We start from the raw sequence: 20,436 nt of genomic DNA, 5'->3' as shown, positions 1-20,436 counted from the left end.
ATTAGGTTTAGTATGTATGTAGGGGTTTGTTGTATGTATGTTGTATTTATTATGTATGTATGTATGTAGTATGTTTTTTTTTTAGTTGTATGTTTTATTTTGTATGGTGTATGTATGTATTTTTATTGTTTTTTTGTTTTAGTATTTTTGTTAATTTTTTGGTAGTATGTATGTATGTTGTTGTTTTTTTTTTTGTTTGTTGTTGTTTTGTTTTTTGTTGTTTGTTTTTTTTTGTGTTGTTGTTGTTTTGTTTTTGTTTTGTTGTTGTATTTTTTTTGTTTTTTTTGGTTTTATGTTTTTTATTATTTGTTTGAGTGTATGTATGTATGTTATGTTTGTTGTATGGTATGTATGTATGTATGTATTATGTATGTATGTATTATGTATGTATTTGTATGGTTGTTGTATGTATGTAGTATGTATGTAGTATGTATGTATGTATGTATGTTTGTAGGTATGTTGTTGTATGTATGTTGTATGTATGTAGGTATGTATGGTATGTAGTATGTATGGTAGTATGTATGTATGTATGGTTGTATGTAGTTGTATGTATGTTGTATGTTGTAGTATGTATGTAGGGTATGTATGTGTATGTATGTTTTATGTATGTATTTTATGTATGTATTATGTATGTATTTGTATGTATGTATGAAATGTATGTATGTATTTTATGTTAGTATTAGTATTATGTATGATGATGTATTTTATTTGTATGTATTATGTATGTATTTTATTGTATGTATGTATGATGTATGTTATGTTGTATGTGTATGTATGTATGTATGTATGTATGTATGTATGTATGTATGTATGTATGTATATGTATGTATGTATGTGTATGTTTATGTATGTATGTATGTATGTATGTATGTATGTTGTATGTATGTATGTATGTCTTTATGTATGTATGTAAGTATGTATGTATGTATGTATGTATGTATGTATGTATGTATGTATGTATGTTGTTGTATGTATGTATGTTTATGTATGTGTATGTATGTATGTATGTATGTATGTATGTATTGTATGTATGTATGTATATGTGATGTTTATGTATTGTATGTATGTATGTATGTATGTATGTATTTGTATGTATTGTTGTATGTATGTATGTATGTATGTATGTATGTATGTATGTATGTATGTATGTTTTGTATGTAGTAGTATGTTGTATGTATGTATGAGTATGTATGTATGTATGTATTGTTATGTATGTATGTATGTATATGTGTATGTATGTATGTATGTATGTATGTATGTATGTATGTATGTGTGGATGGATGGATGGTTGGATGGATTGATGTATGGATGGATGGATGGATGGATGGATGGATGGATGGATGGATGGGTGGGTGGATGGATGGATGGATGGATGGATGGATGGATGGTTGGATGGGTGGGTGGATGGGTGGATGGGTGGATGGATGGACGTATGTATGTATGTATGTATGTATGTATGGATGGATGGATGGATGTATGTATGTATGTATGGATGGATGGATGGATGGATGGATGGATGGATGGATGGATGGATGGGTGGGTGGGTGGGTGGATGGATGGATGGATGGGTGGATGGATGGATGGATGGATGGATGGATGGATGATGTATGTATGTATGTATGTATGTATGTATGTATGTATGTATGTATGTATGTATGTATGTATGTATGTATGTATGTATGTATGTATGTATGTATGTATGTATGTATGTATGTATGTATGTATGTATGTATGTATGTATGTATATTTGTGTGTCCATTTGTACTTTGATTCCATCAATTGGAATATCTTTATTGAATTCGCGAATGACCTCGATGAACTTTGTGACATCGTAACTAACTCTAGAACCTTTTGTAAACAAAATGTTGTGAAAAGAAAAACAAAAAATCATTGGAAAAAAACGAACGGTGACTGACAAGAGCGATAAAAGAATTGTTAAATGAGAACAAATACACATTCAAGGCTGGTGACCAAGATAAAAGGAGAACAGTTGAAAGAAAATTGAAGAAAGTAATCCGAGGGAGGAAACAAATATACAAAGAAAATATTTAGAGGAAACTGGAATGTGAAAAGTGTATAGAACAATATGTGACCCACCGTCTCTAAACGGTATTATGTCGGGATGACTCGGGTACAAAACATTGAATTTATTGACAAAAACACGAAACTTGGGGTTTGTTTTGATTTGTTATGTTAGAGAATGAAGACAATTTCTCACAATGCAAAAGCTCAAAAATTGATATTTACTATCAATTAAATTCTAAAGTCACTTTTCGGGGTCCAATTCATCCCGACATAATACCGTTTCGAGACGAAGGGTCACATATAGTGATTGTATCAGGAATGAACGGTAATAATATCTAAAAAATTAAAGTTAGACAGGGGTGCAGAAAAAGAATATTATGTTGTTAAACTCAACAACTGCTATGCTCGATTCGATAGACGCTATTTCACAGACGAGATTAACAACCGAACTGAACGATTCGTTACATCGCTGTCCTATACCTGAATTTGTTTTTAAACGACTGGGGCAGATTTTAATTTAGTTTTGTATTCCGGTATCATAAGAACCACATTGTGATCGAATGCACCGAGAGGGTCCAGTTGACGAGAAGAATATCCGTTTTGAATTTTTGGGTAAGATAAATCGATTGTGCGTTCGTTTCTGGTGTCACACGTGATGTGTTGTTGTGGGGGAAAAGTGTTGTCAGGAGGAGCGTGACTGAAGTCCCCCGTCACCAGGACGATGCTATCGGGTGCTGATGTCAGTTGGGTGTTCATACTTTCCGCCAGACATTCCAGTACTGTCGGTCCATGTGCGTCCGGTGGAATATAGAGGACAATGATACAAGCCTGAGTAAATACCCGTGGCAAATGATTTGGTCTGACTGACACGGTAAGCAATCCCAGGGTCGGTGTGCTGGATTTGTTTGTGACGATTATATTGGTTGAATGACACCACCTTTCAGTTAAATAAACACACAAACACACACACATACATACACACACACACACGTCACCACCAGGGGCGGTTGCTGGCTGTTTATTTAACGCGGCATGGATCGAAAACACATTCTCTCACCCTACCCCAGTGTAAAATTAGTACCTGGGCGGAAACAGTGTTGTCTATGTTGGAGGAAAATGTTATCTCGCCCAGCAGACATCATTCCTCATCTTTCATGTTGCTATTGGCTTAGGAGCCCTTTTTAAGTGTCATGAGCATAGTCAGTGGATATTGCGCAATATCAATGTTCCAGTGTATTCATTGTTTTTAGAATGTGTGTAAATTATTGTGTGTAAAGGGGTGGGGGGGGGGGGCATTTTTGGTTTGGATTTTAAAAAGGTGTACTCACGTAACTGGTATTTACGATGGGCATGTAAAAGATGTCCATTTGTCGACCTTCCTGTAAAGAAAAAAAATTATACAACTCAATCACTGAAGTCTGTGGATCCTTTCATAGCATTGGTATGAATTGTGATACACGTCTGTGCATTGAGATTTGGTATGGATTGTGATACACGTCTGTGCATTGAGATTTGGTATGGATTGTGATACACGTCTGTGCATTGAGATTTGTGAATGTCATTTTTTTAAACAGTAACATGACAACAGCAATTAGACTGTCATAGAAAATGTCTTTGAATATCAACTGTGATAACAGTCAAAACTTAATAGAAGGAATTAGAAGATCCAACCACAATGCACTACTACTACTTATCTACTACTTCAAAGACAATAGATTTACATAACTACAAGTTGAACTCTAGTGTGTGTCGGGTTAAGACTGGGATTCTATTTATAGCATCATGGGGTTCTACTCGGTGAATGATTTGTGTAATATTCTTATTGATAATTAAAATCCATTTAAGCAAAACGAATACCATTAAAAATTTATATTCATTGTAATTTTTCTTCCACCGTATGTTTTGATTACAACAAACCTGTTCTTCCAATGATAAAACTGATAATATGGTTTTGATTTCTCCCAAGTCAGGCGTCAAGGTGTGCAAAACTAAATTTGCCGGCTTGACCTAATTATTTTGGCAGTAAAGAGTATCAGTTGTTTGTGGGGGGAGGTGGATAACCGTAGTTTTAAAACAGAAGAAAACAGTCCTTTATATAAAATAGTAGGACGGCCATTTGACTGTTCGCTCATAACCCTCCTTCCGCACTAGGACAAAACTGTCCCGGGACAAATTTGTCCTGTCCCACTGGAGAAAACTTCTATTTAAAAGGGGGTCCGCACTAGGACAGGACTGTCCCAGGACACACCTGCGCGAATGCATTATTTTTTATTTTTTTTACAAGATTCAAAAGTTTATTTGTAGGCAATTGCAACTCTAATAATTCACATTTTATGAATCAACATAAGATACGACATGACGATAATGATTTTTTACACTGAACAATGGGATTTGTTTACATAAGATTTATATAATCATGAAATATTCTTATAGCAAGAGTAATATTATTGCTACTGCTACTACTACCACTACCACGACTACGACGACTACTACTACTACTACTTCTACTACTACTACTACTACTACTACTACTACTACTACTACTACTACTACTACTACTACTACTACTACTACTACTAGTAATGGATGAAATAGAGGTTGCATATTTCTGTGCTTTACCACGTGGAAAATAAAAGACAAATTGAAAGAGAAAACAATATTGGGTGCATCCTTTAATGACCCAAAGATTGCTCAAGGGTCAATTCCGTAGACTCTATGGTGATCTCCGATCTTATCTTAAAATGACTTTCTTGGAATCACCTCATTTTACCCAGGTGCAAATGAGTACCAGTTCGCTGATGAAAGTAATCTTTGACGGACTAGCATCATTCAAGAGGATAATAGAAAGTCAGCATGGTTCGTACCCGAAAGGCATCAGTTGAGTAAGTCACCTCGCCTAGCTCAATTTGCGGCGCTGCACTGCGGCTGACGCCTGGTTATACCTTGTCCTAGCTAAATTTGCGGCGCTGCATTGCGGCTGACGCCTGGGTTATTCCAGTCTTACCTTGGAATAGACCCTCGAGAAAAATTTCCCCTATGGGATGAAAAAATGAATTTTATTATTTTAAATTTTAAACTGTTATCTGTCTGCTCAACGACACAGAAACATGGATAAGTTCCGGATTTATAAGCTTAGGAGGCAAGATGGCCTATGGTTAGCGCGTTGTACTCTGGACTCAGAGGTTCTGTGTTCGATTCCGACCGAAGCCAACTTGTACTTTCTAGAGCAAGAAAATTTACTCCAATCACTCACTCCATTCAGGTGTAAAAGGGTACCTGTCAAACTGGGATAGTAATCTGCGATAGACTACAGACTAGCGTCCCGTTCAAAGGTTTTCAAACAAATACGTTAATTGTCCGCTTCACGCTATTGAAACCGGAATAACTCCTGCACCATTGGCTACAAGGCTCTAAAGGACTTAATTTGTTTTACAATGAATCCAAGTGGCTCAGAAGGACTTACTTAAAATATTTTCATTGAGAATTCCCGAAATAAATAACGATAAAGATAATTGATCCCACAAGTTACCGAATAAATGTGCGACCGGTTTTAGACACGTTACTGCTGTGTCACAAAGTGTGACACTTCTTAAATTATATTTATAAACATACGTTTTTAAATTGCCGAAAATATTTATGTTGCTATGCCTTCTGTACGTGGTTTCATCACATAGAATTATTTTTTGAATTGTTCTTGCTTTTTTATATTCAGAATTGAAATAAATAAATAAATTATAACTGTGAAATTGAATGTAAGCTTCAGTTTAATATACGAAAACATAAAATGGACGTTTCGGGTTTCCCCTTCATCAACAACACATGATAAATTAAAAACTACAGACGAATGAGATAATGTGGTAGTGGCGTTGTTAAGATGCATAAACAAAAATATTGATGGGCAGGAAATTGTTTGCTACTTTGTGAGGAAGCGCGAATTAAAACAGAGCAATAGAAATTTATAAAAGGTGCGTACTTAATTATGTCAAAAGAGGGGAGGCGGGTAGGAACTGTGTAATGCAGTATAGAAAGTGAACTAAAATAAAGTGTGGACTATTGTTGGAAAATAAATACAATGGAATTGGAAATAAATACAAAATATAAGGGATGTAGGTATTATTATATTAGTGGCATTAGCCACAGCAGAAGCAACAATAGAAATAGTAGTAGTAGTAGTAGTAGTAGTAGTAGTAGTAGTAGTAGTAGTAGTAGTAGTAGTAGTAGTAGTAGTAGTAGTAGTGCAGAAAATAAAGACAGGCATTTCAATTACACGGCGCCGCCAAGTCTGGGACTTTTTTGTCCTAGTGCGGAAGTCTGCTATATTTTTCTACTATCACAAACGATATGGACACGGGACTGGGACAGTCCTGTCCCGTTGATTTTGTAGCATTTCACAACGGCCTGGGACACAACGGGACTGTTTTGTCCCGTCCCAATAGGTGCGGAAGATTTCTCTAAATTCTATATGTTACAGATTTGGGACAGGACTGTCCCGGGACAGTCATGTCCTAGTGCGGAAGAGGGTTAAGGAGCCCCCATACCCAACCCTAACCTCATTGTCGAACGTCATCTCGCTTGCTTCTCGTTGGCAACAAGAAAAAGAGAGCCGTCTGCGTTGACACACAACCTTTGTACAGGTAGGCTACCTGTCACGGCGAGAGGAGAGATGCGCGGGTGTTAACGAAAAGCAGCATATGCTAAAACTTATTGTGAAAAACAGTATCTGTTAAATTTGGAATATAAGGGCGGCACAAAGCAACTTCCCTCACGAGACCGACTTCCAGTGATCACAACCTCTTGATATGGTGCGGCTATGTGGTCTTGTGGTATGACACTCGCTTTCGGATAGGAAGGTCTTGGAGTCGAGCCTCGCTCGGCGCAAAGTTGAGTCCTTGGAAAAGACCCTTTACTCGCATTCTCTCACTGTTTTCATGTGTAAAATCAGTACCTGGCCGTTAACAGTGTTGTCTCTGTCGGAAAAATTGCATTATCGCCTAACAGGCGTCATGTCTCAATCTGTATGGCACGGGGTTGATGTTGGTTAGGGACCCTTTGTAAAGCACTTTGACCACATTTAGTGTGTGGCGTAGTTGCACACATATGTAATGGCTTGTGATCGTATAGTGTTTTTATGATAGATGGTAATGATATTTCTTTGCGTTGTGTTGTAGATGTTAATAATTACCAAAGAGTTCAAGGGCCGATGATGATAATTGAATGTACAACATCAAGACATTCAAATAAAAGTCCATATTTCAAGTTTCATTTCTTACAGCTTTATTTGTTGTGATAAATCCCAAATCCAAATCAAATAGCATGGTCATAGTTCAATCAGTTTCATAAATCCCAAATCGGTAAAGTCAATCCAAATGTAAAGTCATTTTGCCTATGTAACCATTTTCACTATGCGTGGAATATTTCTAAGTCTGTAAAATTCAATTAATGATGGTGAGCACAAAAGTTTAGAGTAAACATGTGCAGCTCAAAGTCAAGTCAAATGCAGAATAAAAGAATGAATAAAAGAATAGAAACACCCTGTTTTGAACCCTATCGTAAACTATCCCACAATTCTTTTTGGCCACTCCTACTCATTTTTGACATCCCAAATTAATATTCAAAACCTGCCTCTTTCAAGTAATAGCGAATCATGCTCAACTTGTATGTTAAAAATAACAAGAATTTTCTCGAACATTACTATCAAACCCCGCCTCTTATGACATAAAAGTACTTTGATAAATGACGCATTTTATGTATAATAACCAAAAATAGCATCAATCTGTTACTGATATCCGCTGAGTTTTTTAACGTATCCCCTAAATTTAATACGTATCCCCTGAGTTGCGACGACCGTGTTTTGTGGACACAACCGAGCATAAGTGCAATCTCCTGCAGCTACCCCCATGGTTCTTTCTAATATCTACCGTGTTTTTTAATCATGTTTTTCTCAAAACTCCTGCGTAAATTTCTTGCATAAGCTTACTCTCTTACAAGTGGATATTACGCTATATAATCGCTCAACTTTTTAAAAATGTTGCTGTTGGTCGGGGACCCTTTGTAAAGCGCTTTGAGTACGTTTAGTAGATATTGCGCTATATAAAAGCTTACTTTTTAATAATTTTTAAAATGTTGATATGCTCATCTGGTCATGGTCATTTCTTATCAGGGTAAAGTCATTGAGTTCAACACAGCCTTATTGAGAGTATGCCGATGACGTCACGCATTTACCATCCACGGTTACTTCCCTTGTAGGAAGAGATTTCTCACTTCCGATCGAGTTGTTTACATTAGGAACTGAGTGACTGAGTGTGGCCGAGTCAACACAAAACTGTCAAAAATGCCGCGGATTTGTGCTGTCTATGGATGCAATAAATTTAAAATGAAAGGATTATCTCTCTATGGGATTCCGACCGTAAAATATGACGAAGGAAACTCAATTTTGGAGCTAACAAAGAAAAGGCAACGGCTGTGGCTGAAGGCCATCAACAGAGCAGATATCACAGTTGAAAATATCAAATACTACCACCAAGTTTATTCTGACCACTTTGTCTCAGGTAAGATTGTTTCCTTCACTTAATTAAACTTGTTTCATTTGACTACTAATAAATAATGAGTTTTGATACAAGGCCGTAGGTTGTTTGTTCTTTCATTTACTTTGTTACAAAGAACTGAGGCTCTACGATTCGACACTTTATTCACTCTTTCACGTTCTCGATTCTCGTGTGATTGTTGGCACTTTCGGAGGGGCATGGATTCTGCCGGGCGGAGTAATTTTAATCAATTATTTGGGGGGGGGGGGGGGGGTATTTAAAAAAATTAAATTTAAATGTTTATTTTACCTCCGGACAGGGGAATAGAGTGAGAAGTGACATTTAGGAAGGGGGATCTCCAGTCAAACTGTGATTGGCAGATATCAAATCTATGACACATATACTCATTTTCAAAACGTTGAACCATCCAGCCTACACGGTTATATGAAAGACTTGTTTGATACGAAAAACATTTTTAAAAAAAATTAAAGTCGAATCCCATGCTTTCACCTTCTATTCCAGGCTAATTTATCCCACATTATGCATTTCAATAGCCCACTAAAAATAGGCAAGAATATTTTCTACACTTTAAAAAAATCATATCTCACATCATATCAAATCTAACACGAGTTAATTCGTAGTCATAGATTTTTATAAAGTGTTTGTCCATTCTTTTCACTTACAATTTCCCCTGCAATAGTTCTATGTAAGTGGTTCGTAACCCATCGAATGAAATTTTGTGTGACCATGAACATTTTTAAAAATGTGTCTGTCACCTTTCTTCAGCAACATAAAATGTCTAGTTAATAAAGCATTGGTAAAATTACTCCTCTCAGAGAGGCCACATCTTTCTTAAAGTGCCTGATTGTGAGGAAATTGTCTAAAACTGTAGTTCTACATTCTTATCATCTTAAAAAGGCAATTCATGTAAATAAGAGTGAAAATCTTGCATTTTGATGAATTTCAGATTTTTCTTTTTCAAATTCAGATTTTTTAAAACAAAGATATGTAGATCTTTGTCGACTTTGGCAGGTCTTAAATCTAGCATTATGTAAACATCAAGGAGAAATATGACAAAATTTTCATTCTTTACAGGTCGACCAGCTTACTACAGAATGGATACAGATCCCGATTGGATTCCAAATAAGAATCTTTCAAGACCAAATCTGGTGAAAAACACCACAATTGGCATGAATTGTCACTTACGCCAGTTGAGACGTTTTGAAAATAAAGTAAGGTTTAATGTTTTGGCCACTATTTTCCCCCCTAAAAAAAAAAATACCAATGAAAACAACCTGTCAGATGGTCCTAGTTTCGAGCCCCGCTCTGAGTGGCGCATAGTTGAGTCCTTGGAAATGCTCTTTATGCACATTCTCTCACCGTACTCAGGTGTAAAAATGAGCCATGTCTCATCCTATATGGTACGTGTTGCTGATAATCAGGGACTATTTGTAAAGCGCTTTGAATTTGAGCATGTTTAGTGGATACTATGCTATATAAAAGTTCTATTTTAAAATGATTAGCCGCATTGCAAAGCTGAGTTTCATTCATTTGTTAGTTGTGGCTTGAGTTTTACTGCCAGAATGCCCTTCCTGAGCAAACACTACCCATTTATCCAGGCTTGTGACCGGCCTCACAAGCTGTTGGGTTGTACCCCATAAAGAAACAAGATACAGAAGTTGAGGTGGCAGAAATGAGGATGTTGAGATGGTCACTTGGCTGGATAAGAAAAGATAAAGTGAGAAATTAACTAAACCGAAGGTTGACTGAAGTGAAAAATTTATCAATAAAGATTGAAATGGTTCGGACATGTAAAGAGACCTGTCCCCGCGGATTTTTCCCATTTCAAACGCCAAAATGTGCCAAAATTTGCCATAAAAAATGGTAAAATTTGCCATCAAAATAGCAAAATTTTGCCCAAAAAATTGCCGCTAGTTTTACAAAAATCAAACAATTAAAACAACATGTAAGGTAAAAAATTGACACAAATAGGGCATTTTGTAGAATATTGATGTCTCAACATGTCAACATGAATTTATTTACATTTTGAATGGTTTGAAATAAAATGATATTAATAATAATAGCCATAGTAAGTAAGTAAAAAAAAAGAAGGAAGTAATCAAAATATTTTATTAACTATTTAGCTTCTTAAAATTTGGGAAATCAAAGTGAACAATCACATAAAAAATTCAAAATTTGAAAAACTAATTAAGGCAAGGAAAAAACTAACTATTCACAAGGAAAGAGAAACAAAATCCATTTTCCAATGGGGGCACATTAAATTTGTATTCTCTTTCTTACTATCCAATTTTGAGCATTATTATTATTATTATTGCTTTATATTTCAATATAGGCCTAATGGGTTTTTGAATGAGAAACATAAAAAAAATCATGAAAAATCATAATCATATCATGAAAACTAAGTGCAACTTGTGGCTAAAAATGAAATTGCATTTCATGAAAAAAAATTAGAACACATTTTGTTTACATAAATGATAAATGTGATAAATTTCTTAGGAAAAGAATTAAACTTTTAAAAGTAAAATTCTTCCTTGAATGCAATAAAATAAAAATAGGAAATTGGGATTATGGGATGAAGGACTCCAGAGCTTTTCAGGAAAAAGAAGAAAAAGGCGAAAAACAAAGCTTGGGATTTCCAATAGCCTAAGCTAGGCCATAGAGGTAGGAGGCTAGGCCTAGACATGTTTGTCCGTTATTTAGTGCCAATTTTGGATGCTCGCATTGAAAGTCGCCGTCTTTTCACAATTTTTCATAGCTTTTGTCTTTTTTAAAAACAAAAATCGTCAATTTAGCCTAAAAACGGCGAAAATTGCGGCTTTTTGCGGCCAAATGAAAATTTGCGGCTTTTTGCGGTCAAGGGTGAAATTTGTGACCGCGAAAAACTGCGGGGACAGAGAGACTATAGATGGAGTGCGTGGGAAGGAAAGTATTGGACTTACAAACATAATCCATGATGAGGATAGACAGAAGAAAAAGCCTGTGTGACATTCACAGTGGAGTACCACAGAGTCAGTGGTATCAGTATCAGGCTATACTTGCATACAACATTGACAGTAAAACAATTTGTGAATTATATTTATATTTAAAAGTGCCTTCACAGTATGATAAAGATTTTCTTATTTAGATATTGTCTATCTACAGAATTCATTTGTGCCTGCAAACAAAAAAAGAGGAACACATTTGATGAATGACACTGAGACACATATGGTCGATTCAGAAGAAACAGGTAAAATTAAGTTATAACATCAATCAAATAATAAATAAAAAGTGTGACTATCTAAAATACAATTACGAGATTGAAAATAATTTATTTAAAGAAAAGATGAGTTTTTATATTTAATCTGTCGGCTCAAAATGATGTACTATGTCAGGATTGATTTGAATTTAATGATTTTAAGGGTTTTACGGCGCTTGCAACACATTAAGGTCATATCAGCGCCAGTAAAAAGGCTGAAAATGGGAAAGTAAAAAGTTCTAGAATTACAATTAAAGCACCCAAAAAAAGGGAAGACAACAGGGGAATTGGTTCAAATAGGAAACAGATGTAGATTCCAAAAGTACACTATCAAAGTACTTAGTTTGAGATCACCTCCCTGCTAGGGTATCTGGCCAGGGCAAAACCAAGTGATCTCCATTCCAAGACAGACAAAAAGCAATTGGAAAACAGATATACGGGGATAGAAGATACAGTAAGTGCCTCCCTGCCCACTATGGGAGGTCATGAACCCCACCCAGACTATGTCAGGATGAAAGAGAAACTAATAAGTGATTTTTTTTACTTTAAACATTTCTAGGAATACAAGATTTTACTTCTTGTCACTGTTAGAAACTACTATATATCTTTTGCCGCCATTAAAACATATCAATTGAACCCAAATATAACATTTTGACATAAATTCATTTTTAAGAAGTTGGTCACATATCATATCAAGCAATATCTATTTAATGTGCTCAAAGCACATACAACAACACTCAACATAAAGGACTAGCTATAGTGCTTTTGAGGCACTTTTATAATATTACATTGCTGGCAGCCAGGTGCTCATTTTATACTCAAGTTGGGTGCGAAAGTGTGAGTAAACAGACTTCTCTCAGGAATCAACTTTGTATTGCCCACATCGGGACACGAACCCAAGACCTACTGTGATTTCACCAATACACAGGGATTTAAATCACTTGTGTCACTATATTGTCATTTCAGCCCCAGTAAAGAGGAAAATGAATGGATAGTCCAAACATTATTTCTGTGTTTATTTATATATAAAAGTGCCTTCACAGCATGATAAAGATTTTATTATTTAGATATATTGTCTATCTACAGAATTTATTTTTGCCTGAAAATAAAGAAAGTGGAACACATTTGATGAATGAAACCGAGACTGAGACACATATGGTTGGTTCAGAAGAAACAGAGGTAAAATTAAAAATAACAACCATCAATAAGATCATATATAAAAAGTGTGAATTTATGAAAAATATAATTACTAGATTGAAACTAATTTGTTTAGAGAAAAGATGGGTTAACTATGATTTCACCAATTCACAGGGATTTACATCGCTTGTATCACCATATTGTCATTTCCGCCCCAGTAAAGAGGAACATTAATTGAGAGTCCAAATATTATTTACAAAGCATAGAATTGATATTCCATTGTTTTTAAAGTTTTCAAAGAGCTTGTGACAATTTAAGATCATGTTAACCCCTTCTGATGAATAATTGCATTGATATATAGAGAATGACAGATTAATTAAATGACTTAATCATGAGTAGGTAGGTTAAAAGTAAAAGTATATTTGATTTCTATTTATCCAGCAGGACACAAAAATGAAGGAACCAAGAGAAGCTGACACAATTGACGGTAACAAAATTATGCTTCAAGATGTGGGAACACAGACAGACCTCACAATGGAGATGATTGATCAACTTGAAAATACAAAGTCAATACTTAATGACATGACTGTTGAAATTTCATCTCTGCGACAGAAGGTGTCTTTTAATTCTTTTAGTGAAGAAGAATTCAGGAATAATGAAGACAACGTCAAGTTCTACACTGGTTTGACATCATTCCAAATACTGATGCATGTCGTTGATCACATATCCCTATCTTTGCGACACAAAAAAAATTCACTAACTAAATTTCAGGAAATTTTATTAGTATTGATAAAAATCAGGTTAGGATTGCCAAACAAATTACTTGGTCATATGTTCTCCATTGACCAGTCTACGGTTTCAAGGATTTTTCTCAGAGTTTTAAATGTAATGTATTATAATCTAAAATTTCTTATTGTCTGGCCAGAAAAAAGAGGCATTGCAAAGGTCAATGCCACTTGAATTTGTAAGATGCTTTTCGAAGCGTGTAGCAGTAATTATAGACTGTTTTGAAGTTTTTATTGAACAACCTTCAAATATAAAAGCAAGAGTCCAGACATATTCACATTATAAAAGTCATAAAACAATTAAGTATCTAATAGGTATAACCCCTCAAGGTTCAGTATGCTTTATATCTGATGGATACGGGGGAAGAACAAGTGATAAATTTATAGTGGAAAATTCAAATTTTCTTTCACATCTTGAAATGGGCGATATCGTCATGGCTGATAGAGGTTTTGACTGTCATGAAAGTGTGGGTTTGATGTGCGCTGATTTAAGGATACCAGCTTTTACAAGAGGTAAAAAACAACTTTCCCCTTATGACCTGGAAGCAACAAGGAAGCTTGCACATCTAAGAATTCATGTTGAAAGGGTAATAGGCAATATGAGACAAAAATCATCCATTTTAAGCACAAAATACCAATTGATCATGTTATATCATCAGAAACTGAGAAGACGACTCTTGATCAGATTGTGAGTGTGTCGGGTTGTATTGTAAACCTCTGTCCTCCTATTGTCCCATTTATTTAATAATGATATACTAATAATAATACAGTGCTTTCCATCTATAAGCATCATCATTTTGTTACTAATAAAGTGGAAACGTTTTGAAAATTTAGCCATTTCTGATTCTTTGTTTTGTTTTAAGTGATACTAAGCGGCTAGAAGTTGTGGACTGTAAAAAGTAATAAACAAAAATGAATAGAACAGTAACAGCTCAATTACTTTTTTAAAAACTAAGGTGTTCTAAATTGAGCATAATATAAAACAACGCATAAAATATGGTGTGTAAAAAAACGAGAAGGGGGGGGGGGGGGGGGCAGGTAGAAAAGAAATTGGAATAAAATGTATCCACTGAAATAAATCCAATAAAGCAGTGAAAATGATAATCCAGAAGTATGACAAATGTACAGTGATCCTTTAGAAATGGAGTGATCACGAATGTGAGCTAATCTTGACAAATCTACTCCAACGATGAATGAAATAACACAAACCTAAGAAACTTAAGATTAGAAATATCACAAGAGACAATAGTTCAGTGATTTTCCAGTCTGGGGTTGAATCCTCTTACTTTTAATCAGATGTGTTTCGTTCTGGATTATTTTCACCACTTATTGGATTTATTTCAGCGGATACACATTTCACACCTAAATCTATTCTTCCAGGGTTCACCTCCTTCCCCTCTTTTTTTAAACACCAAATTTTATACATTGTTTTATATTTCACTCAATTTGGAATTCCTTAGTTACAAATTGAATGCTTCTTTTTGTTTACATTTCAAGAAATTTTTTCTCTACAGTTTTATAGTAAAGTATTTGGGGCCTTTTTGTTATTGGCAGAAGACAGGCTTTGAGTCCGAAACATTCCGTGTTTGATGTTTTTAAAAATTATTAAGCTGTTATACTCATTTTTGTTTATTACGCTTTGTTTTTAAGGACTCATGAAATAGCGTCGGTTTCCAAATGAAGAATGCTGAATTAAACAGAGCTGCAAACTAATGATAAAATCTAAATAAAATAGGATTAGATCTTTGAGGAAAAAAATAAAGATTGTTACTTTAAAACTAAGAATTTCATCTGAAATCAAAAGTACTGTGCAGGCATTGTATCTAAATTTTAACAACATTCCTTTCCATTTCAATAAAAAATAAGGACCAGGCTACTTAAAATAGTTGATATTTAAATCAAACTGGATGCATAAATTATTTTTTTTTAAAGGACCATGTCTTTATATGGAAAAATCAGAGGGAAAGAACAGAAGTTGACAGCTCTGTAAAAAAAATACAGTGTAATAATACATATGATATATTTAACTTTGAGTGAAAAAGAAAATGGTTTTGTGATAATCTCAACGTTAAAAATGTCTTTTTAAGAGACTTGATTCAATTTTCTCCGTTTGCTCTTGGTGTTTTTGCACGTCTCACAAAACCATTTTCCTTTAGGCACTCTTGACAATCCAACACAGTCCACGTGAAACCATTCTTCACAACTGCCATCACATTGAATCATTTTTCCATACTCTGATTTCGGCAGATACAGAATAGTTTATTTTTATTGGAAGAAGAAGGTGTTGGTGCAGCTTCCCCAGCTTTTACTAGTCTAGAAAAAAACTGAGCAACTAACTCAGGTAATACAACCTTTTTAAAATACTCTTCACACTTCTGAAGTTTTGAAAAAACAAAATCTTTGTCCAAAGAGATCCTTTGAGTGAAACAATCTTTTGTTGTCCACACAAAAAAGTCACAATAATCTCTGCCTGTCACATACATTTGACATTGCACTTGGTAATAATACGGATGATCTTTCCTAAGTTCAAAAGTAGTATTGTTCACAATTAAACAAAAATTACTAATGGATGTGACAACCTCACGAATTGTAAGATCCCTAGCAGAGTAAGGACATTTGATTTCCAGACATCCTTGTCCACAGCACTCACAATGAACGATGCCGTCTGGTGAAGCTGCAATGAAAGGTGTCTCATTCTTTATAAAGAGACCACAACGCCTGAAGGTAAAACTGTGATGGATATACCTATCGACAGAATGAACATAGGCATCAAATGCCTCGCTTTCTTTGTCCATTCCCCATTTAACAGCAGACACATTTGATAATACATTTTTTGACGAAATTAAAGAATTTAACAGGCTCATTGAAGTGGAAAAGGAAATGTTCGTGCGACATACAGAATAAAACTTTGAGGCCGTAATCCTCCCCTCCCGAAGCCTATGCCACACATTTGATTTAATTTGCGCACGAGTCTCCTTTTCCGCAAATAATGATTGCTCAGGGGAGCAAGAAAAATCTAAACTATCACAATATTGAAGGATATCATCATACGAACGATCAATAAATTTTTAATTTATAAATGATCGAAAAAATACAGGCATTTTGGTCGAAGGAATGAAAGGAGTCTGATGCTCCTTCACAACAGATAATACAACACTCTTTGAAGATAAGGTTGATAATTTTTTAAGGAAGGTCTCCTTCACGGCTGATGAGGGTTCAACACATTTTGGTTTTGGATGGGGGGTTTTGACCTTTTCTTCATTTAGAAGTATTTTCCTTTGAGACTGGGCTCCAGTGAAATTTATGTCAACTGCCCTCAAACTCTCTGCACAATTCTGTTGGCCACATGGAGGTTTCCAGTAACCTGGCGACCTGTAACGGTTTCCTTCTCTGCTACTCTGTTTGTGGCTTCGATGAAGAAGAGAACGGTTGCAACATGAGTGCAAACTTCTCCTAATCCTGCAACACATGTGCAATGAGCCGAGCATACACGTCCATCATCAGACACAATCGCCCATGCCTCCACCGGCTTTTCACTTAGTCTCATTGAATGAAGAACCTGAAATAAAGGAAGGAAACATAAAATCAGAAAAGATTTCACACTGTTCATACACTTACGATTCTTTATTTAGTCCCCCCCCCTCCTCCTCCATTGAAAGGCTGTATGGAAACGATTTAAAAAATTGCACCCTTTTGGTACATTTTGATTGAACTCAGACCCATTGAAGTATTGAAGCAATGACAACTTGCACAAAAACAAATTGTGCCATCATATCATCAATTTCAATCAATCCAAAAGTTTATTTTTAGACAATTGCCAATATAAATTATGCATTAACGTGCGCGCACACACACACACCAACAGAAATTATAATAAAATATAACTATATTATATTCAAGACAGTCACAAGGACTGTGCAACAGAGCATTGTTTCACATCGCAAACGAAGCTCAATTACTGAATTCATCACACCAAAATAAGACAGACCTCTTCAACACCAGGATTCTTCCCTATGATAAATGACTCCCTTTTTTTCCCCTTTCAAAATGAGTGGTTGTATTCAATTTATACCATCATGAATTACAAAAATAAATATAAAATTTAAAAAACAAAAAACACATTTTTTTTAAAACCACAAAAAAAACAACCCCAACATATACCACTACAACAGCAGCATTATCGGGTGGTGTTGCGACATTACGACTCACTAACGAAAGGAAATATCTGTGAAATTTATTTCATGGAAATCTTTGGTCTATGTCTAATTCGAACTTAAGCAAGCCCAAGCCTCCTCCTGAGGACCATGCTTTAAGACGACATGATCTGTATTAAGCTCGCATCTCTGCATCATTGTATTAAATTCTCCTCTGGGGATACATAATCTTATCCGAATCCCAACAGTTAACTCAACATACACAAATGACTAATTTTACGGCAAAAGTGATAAAATTTACAGTTTTTTGTAATAAAATTGCGGCTTCAAATGGCAATCCTCTGCGATACTAGCTTATAGTTATAGCTTTCACCAATGTGCTTCACTCATGATTTTGAGCATGGAGACCTTTGTCCTCATTTCTTTTTAAAAACTAATCAAAATTGGTTAAGGAACCTTGCATCCCTTTGCAAAAATGGTCCACTGTGAAATTTAATATTGGATAGCCTATTGAACTGCTACATTTTTTTATGCTCCCATAATGAGACTGCTACCCTCCTCTTTTTTTTCGTATGTATCCTTTCACTCTCCGTCTATGAATTTGAATCAAAATCATCAATCAATGCGATTAAATCATTTGTAGGAATTTACCTTTGCTTTCACAATTTTATTGTCACATCCAGGAGGTTGGAAAACCAGCAACTCTTTAACCCATCCATTGTATGCTTGGTTAAAAGCAGCAAGGCCCTTTAGTGCCTGAAAAATTGAAAAATAAATGAAGTCAGATCAACAAACTTAGCCTTACTTTGACAAACTCAATTAGAATAGGTAATTTTAAGTTTTAAGTTTTAAAAAAGTAATAGTAATGACCTCACCCCAATAAAAAGAACATCACACAATGCAATTATTAATCAAATTTTGGAGAAACTGACTTTACTGACAAGAGGGGGAAAAGGAGCTCAGACTCTAATACTCTAAAATAAACACGTTTGAGTTTGAGGGTTTTAATTAATTATGGCGACCTCTCTCTCTCTCTCTCTCTCTCTCTCTCTCTCTCTCTCTCTCTCTCTCTCTCTCTCACACACACACACACACACACTCACACACACACACACACTCACACACACTTACACATACACCATAGAGTATCATTAGTTACAAGTTTCAATTTATTGTGAAACAAAGAAGCAGAAGTAGAAGACAATCTAGAGTACGACGATTCTTATGTTATGATGAACATGAACATGACTATAAATATAAACATTCAGTATCATCATATGAAAAAAAAAATGATCAAGAGACCGAGATTCTTCATGTCCATACAGAAATAGAAGAAAAAAATTGCCTGGAAAGAAAAAAGCTGAACTGAGAAAATTGGTTGGACTTGGACTTGGAATCTGGCTCTACTTCTGAGAATCGAAGGATACTGATACCATCTAGACAACTCAAACATCAATAAAATATTCAAAAAATAAAAAAAAACATATGCACATCTTAAAACTTCTATGACTATTGAGTTATTATCATATTTTTTAAACCATCAAAACGTCTACATTAAAAAAAAAAAGGCGAATCCCATGTGGGTTATGAGATGAGATGCAAACTTTACTTACCCCGAAATCCTCACTTGTGCAGAAACTTTCTCGTAACACCAGATAAGTAAAAATATGATGGTACGTGATTGGAGGATACATCTTGATATCCTTTGACCATTTTTCCGATTGTATGTAATAGGGATCAATCCCATTCACGCTTTCAATTTTTTCCTTGTATCGTTTTTTCGAAACAGGGTCCATTGACATGTTTGCATTGGTCGCCATTTTGAAGAAATATCCACTTCCATCAAGGGACTGAACCGTGTAAAATGTCAAAATTAACTCCCCTAGTCATTTACCGCATACTCTCAATAGAATGTGACTGTGTAGTGTGTAGCCACGTGTCTTAACACATAATAAAACATTGCTGACGAGTTTCTGAGTTCATACAAATAATGAGAGCGATCTATATTCATGTTTCCGTCCAACCAGGTCATCAATCACGTGATTTGTTGTTGTCCAACGATTGGGCATTTCTTCAGAAATGTAAACACGCTGCTTTGTTTATGAAAGTTGTAAACATACCCATGTGTCAAGCTGAACAAAATGACCAATCGTGATAAAAAATGTGAACACGTTTCACTATGTGGATCACTTTGAGAACATCTTCCAATATGACCAATGACCTCGAGCACATGGAAATGGAATAAAGATCATGCCCATCCGTCGCCACCTGCAATGATTCCTTTTGTTGTTTCTAGATCTCACATTGCCACTCACTGTCCCAGGCAGCACAGGGTTACACTTTCTTCTTTTCGTGCGGGCTTTAACGCCCTCTTTCTTTCCTCGTTTATTCTTGCGACTAAGAATAACAATAGATAGAACGAAGTTGACGTCACTCAGGTCTTTGTTATTATTTTTTGCCATCCACGTTTATGAGTAATGCTCACTTAACTGTAGTATCCAGACTATAAACGTTCATGGTACACATTATAGTGTCGGGTACGGATGGCAATGTTG

General features: G+C 35.3%; 3 protein-coding genes across 3 annotated transcripts; 1 reads left to right on the top strand and 2 right to left on the bottom strand.

Moving 5' to 3' along the window:
* Nucleotides 1–7,937: 7,937 nt before the first annotated feature.
* On the top strand, nt 7,938–14,558 carry LOC144961172 (uncharacterized). Its single transcript, XM_078894461.1, has 5 exons — nt 7,938–8,573; nt 9,645–9,781; nt 11,712–11,796; nt 12,892–12,984; nt 13,384–14,558. Exons 1-4 carry the CDS (start codon nt 8,357–8,359, stop codon nt 12,906–12,908), a joined length of 456 nt encoding a protein of 151 aa, XP_078750587.1. The 5' UTR covers nt 7,938–8,356; the 3' UTR covers nt 12,909–12,984; nt 13,384–14,558.
* LOC144961174 (uncharacterized) lies at nt 10,546–16,789 on the bottom strand (the record flags this gene model as incomplete). The annotated part of the gene is made up of 1 exon (XM_078894463.1): nt 10,546–16,789. A coding segment is annotated over one exon (843 nt), but the record flags the coding sequence as incomplete, so codon positions are not given.
* On the bottom strand, nt 10,546–19,687 carry LOC144961171 (uncharacterized). The gene is made up of 3 exons (XM_078894460.1): nt 19,495–19,687; nt 18,533–18,637; nt 10,546–17,286 (listed from the first exon to the last, which is right to left on the bottom strand). Exons 1-3 carry the CDS (start codon nt 19,681–19,683, stop codon nt 17,044–17,046), a joined length of 537 nt encoding a protein of 178 aa, XP_078750586.1. The 5' UTR covers nt 19,684–19,687; the 3' UTR covers nt 10,546–17,043.
* Between the last annotated feature and the right edge of the window lie 749 nt (nt 19,688–20,436).

Source organism: Berghia stephanieae, unplaced genomic scaffold, assembly GCF_034508935.2.
Source record: "Berghia stephanieae isolate SIO BIC M18660-M18661 unplaced genomic scaffold, UCSD_Bste_1.3 scaffold163, whole genome shotgun sequence".
Lineage (NCBI taxonomy): Eukaryota > Metazoa > Mollusca > Gastropoda > Nudibranchia > Aeolidiidae > Berghia > Berghia stephanieae.
Note: the sequence above shows the minus strand (reverse complement) of the source record. Positions and strands in the feature narration are given on the sequence as shown.